Here is a 4,137-nt window from a genome sequence, read left to right as displayed (position 1 = left end):
AATTTCTGGGGAGGATGAAAGGATAGATTTTAACTAAAGATTGTAAAATGTTGATTTTTTTCCAAAAATCTTAATGCCTAAGACAAAAACTCAACATGGGTTCATAAACCATAAACGGAGGATACAAAATTTAAATAACATTAACTATTGTAAAATTTGGAGATTACGTCATTTCAGTGTTGGTGTGGATGAGAAGACAAATTTTGGGGAGCGTTTTACCATTTGATAATACAATTTGAAGTGTAAATTTTGTCATTCGGGAACATTATGTATGAAATCGTTAAGATGTTCTCAGGCGATGTAGGGTCGGAAATTCTTAAGTCATTTGTAGTTATGTACAAAATAGTCTAGTTTGTACATTTTAGCACAATTTTGAAATTACAGCAACAAGTTTTTGGAGAGAAAAAAAGATTTGATTAACGATTTAGCATGTTTCCTAAACCCGTAATGTAGGTATTTAAGATCTGAAATTGAAAAACGTTTTGTTTTTTTTTTAATAACTGGACATCTAATATAAGGGCAAATTAATATACCACAAGTACAAAAGCATATTCTTTCATGAATTTTAAGTAAGCTTTATTTTGTAAAATTTTGAGATGATGTCAGTTGTTGGCGAATTTGATGAAAAAAATTTTAGTTGGCGTTTTACCATCTACACTTAAGATTTCACAACAGAATTTTGTAGAATCTATTCGTAAATATGGAATGTATGTCAAAAAAAACTAATTAAAAAAAATTCTAAACGCTGTCCAGCTTACGAAATAGCGTATGACAAAAAGAAATGTTCTTTTAAAGGAGACTGATCAGTAATCAGTTCCCGTTGGACACAAAGCTAATATTTATTGGAAAGCAATGTCTGGATAACTCGACTAACTAAATTCTTATAAGAACGTAATCGTTGTTTGTTTGGATGAGAGTTGTGCATAATTTTTAGATAACTTTTTCATTTATCACACATTTGGTCAAGGACCACGAATATCAACAAAGAGGTTACAAAGTGTAACCCACGATTAAAATTTCGTAGTACAAGTACAATAAAATTATTAATGCAGAAAATAGGTTCAAAAATTATATTCTTATTAATGTTGCTGTTTAGAAATGTGTTCCTGAACCCTAGTGACACTGACGACGTAAGTAGGCCTTTAAAATTCATTCGAAATTACATCATAAGTATATATATTATCTGTTACCCTCTTTTACCCATTGGGTGTCGAGGGGGGAGACGCACCGAGCCGCTCAGATAGGTATGGCGATCTTGGCCACCCATCCACAAAGTGACTGCGGACAGCGTTGCTTCATGCATTATCGCTGCGCAGTGCTAGGGGCTATCTGAGCCGTACTGCTCCCTCAAAATTACATCATAATTGACAAAAATATACCACGCTGTAAGATGTCATCCCAAAAGACATCACCACGTACTTTATTAAATCAGCAGTTTTTGTTAACAATGTATCTTGTTTTTTGACAGTTCTCTGTGGTTTCTACTAGCAAAAGTCCACCAAAAATTGAAGCTATCGTAAACGATCCTTCTTTTGTACGAGTGGAATTACCGTTAGCAATGCGCACTATACTTGACGCATTAAAAGAAATAAAGCGGGAAATTATCGAAGAAGTCGAAAACGTGATAGAAAAGAAAATCAGGATTTACGATGCAGGCCTAAAAGAGCAATTATCAGAAACAGAAGAAAATGTTAGACGACAATAACATAGGCAAAAAATGAAATGACGAACCACATGGACGCCGTAAAAGAATCGGGATTTAGGTACATTTCATTCTATCATCGAAAAGAAACTCACACAAACGACAAAAGAAGTACTTGATGAAATGAGCAACCAAAGGGAATCAACGAAGCTAATTCTTTCCGAAAGCGAAAAACACATCACCGGAATAAAATCATACGTGCAAACTCATTTTAGCAATCTGGAAAATCAGTTGAAAGAAACGAAACAAGAAATTGTGGCAGAAACAGAAGGAAATGTTAGACTGCAAATAACACAAGCAAAAAATGAAATACTTGCTAAAATAAACATTTCAGGCGAATTGACAAAGCTCTCTATTTCTAAACACGAGCAACTTGCTTCAGAAATACAGTCGGCAATTAGAATTCAGAGTAAAGAAATAGAAGTCACTCTTAACACCTCTGGTGCTTTCAACGAAATTAATAACAAACTAATCAATATAAACGAAAAAGAACAGAGCGTCAAAGAACAACTAACTGAAATCAACGGTATGGTTGACGAAATAAAGGCTCTGCTTTTAAACAACGAAAACCTTATCGAAAAAATACAGTCAAATGTGCAAACTCAGTTTACAGAGGCGAAAGCCGAAATCTCCCAACTACAGGACTTGAACGAAATTAAAAACCAACTGGCGAAAACGCAGGAAAAGATACTTACAGAAATTCAAGACTGTAAATCTGTACCAAAGGACTGTAGAGAAGTTCAAAACAGGGGATATAACACTTCTGGCATTTTTCGCATACAACCCATGCTTTCCTTGCAAAGTTTTCTAGTTTAGTGCGATATGTCGACTCGAAAAGGAGGGTGGACTTACGTCATTAATCGATTTGATGGGTCAGTAAACTTTGACCGCAAGTGGACAGATTATAAGCAAAGTTTTGGTAATCTTTCAGGAGAACATTGGTTAGGTTTAGATCATCTCTACGAACTGACAAGTAAGTTTCACTTCTTTTGTCAAAAAATCCTGCACTCATTTTGTTTTTATCGTTTAGGTACTAAACCAACCGAGTTGTTTTTTGAACTGGTCGACCAGGATTTGAAAAAGGTTTATGCGCTATATGACGATTTTCAAATGGGAAATGAACTTGAGAGTTATCGTATAAAAACTGTGGGGCAGTATAGAGGAGACGCTGGAAATTCGTTCAAAAGTCAGACTGAGAAATTTAGTACTACAGATCATGGTGAAAATATCCGTTGCGCAGACTATCACAGTAAATTTTAGTTGAATGTTTTACGGATAATTTGTAATAATATACTTGTAGAAGCTGGCTGGTGGTACTCGAGCTGCTATTCCTCCTGTCTAACTTGCAGATATCGACCTATGAATGAAGTAAAAACTTCTAAATATTTCGATTTGGGAGTCCATTGGGTTACATTTCACGGTGTTGAACAGAGCCTTAAGGAAGCGAGGATGATGATCAGACCACGACATGGATAATATATACCATTTTTACTTCCCGAGCGTAAGCTAAGGAACTGTAGTAATTGAGTTCATCGAACGAATGTAGTACGAAAAATGTAGTCTCCCGTTTCCGTCTGTCTGTCTGTTTGTATGTCTGTCTGGTGTTTGTATCCATTTTTGTTAGACACGTAATCGCTGAAACTGCTGAAGCGATTGTCGTCAAATTTTATATATATACTAGCTGACCCCATGAACTTCGTTTTACCTACAATTTAATTTTGAATCTGCAAAACCGAATGCTTGCAGATGTTTTAAATATATGAGAAGCATAATAAATTTTTATTCAAAATATATTTACTTATCTCCTCCAAAAAATTAACGATGTCAGCCCAAAATTTTGCCAAATGAATCCTATCTAAAATGTCCAAAATAGGATGAGACTATACCTACTTGTGATTTATCATTCCATTCATATTTTTTAGTTTTGCTTATAAGGGATGTCTCAAAAAGATGAATCACTGAGTCAATTTATTTTACTGGATGAATGAAGAATTGCAAAACTAAATTTTGAAATATTGCAGACGTTTTGAAGTTACTGTATGGCATAGTAGCTTTTTAATCAAAATATATCTGTTTATCAAGCCCAAAATTTTGATGACGTCATCTCAAAATTTTGCGAATAAATCCTATCTAAAATGTGCAAAGTATCATCAGTATATATTCGTAATTTATCATTGCATTCATATTCTTTAGATTTGATTTTACAGTGACTCAAAAAAATGTATGGATCAGTCAATTAATTTTATTGAATAACTCAAGAGTTGCAGAAATGACTACTTTTTTAAATTTTTAAGAATATTTATTTATTCCCCCCAAAAAATTGATGGAACGGCTAACTCGATTTTCGCAGATAATTTTGGGAATACAATACAGTTATGTTTAGTATTACACTGCACCAATCCAAGGTGGTATACGTGTTGATCGTAAATGTTGAT

At 34.1% G+C, this 4,137-nt stretch overlaps 1 protein-coding gene across 2 annotated transcripts; it reads left to right on the top strand.

Moving 5' to 3' along the window:
• The first annotated feature begins 1,062 nt into the window (after window positions 1–1,062).
• LOC135123123 (angiopoietin-related protein 1-like) lies at window positions 1,063–3,669 on the top strand. 2 transcript variants are annotated; one of them, XM_064047635.1, is made up of 4 exons: window positions 1,063–1,130; window positions 1,469–2,675; window positions 2,733–2,951; window positions 3,003–3,669. In XM_064047635.1, exons 2-4 carry the CDS (start codon window positions 2,525–2,527, stop codon window positions 3,176–3,178), a joined length of 546 nt encoding a protein of 181 aa, XP_063903705.1. In that variant the 5' UTR covers window positions 1,063–1,130; window positions 1,469–2,524; the 3' UTR covers window positions 3,179–3,669. Both variants share the same exon structure in this region; 1 of them encodes a protein (XP_063903705.1).
• Window positions 3,670–4,137: the final 468 nt, after the last annotated feature.

The sequence above is a fragment of the Zophobas morio genome, unplaced genomic scaffold, assembly GCF_036711695.1.
Source record: "Zophobas morio isolate AGI-343-1 ecotype UQ-CSIRO unplaced genomic scaffold, CSIRO_AGI_Zmor_V1 ptg000006l, whole genome shotgun sequence".
In the NCBI taxonomy this organism is placed as follows: Eukaryota; Metazoa; Arthropoda; class Insecta; order Coleoptera; family Tenebrionidae; genus Zophobas; species Zophobas morio.
The sequence above is the reverse complement of the archived record's forward strand: the minus strand, read 5'-3'. Positions and strand labels throughout refer to the sequence as shown.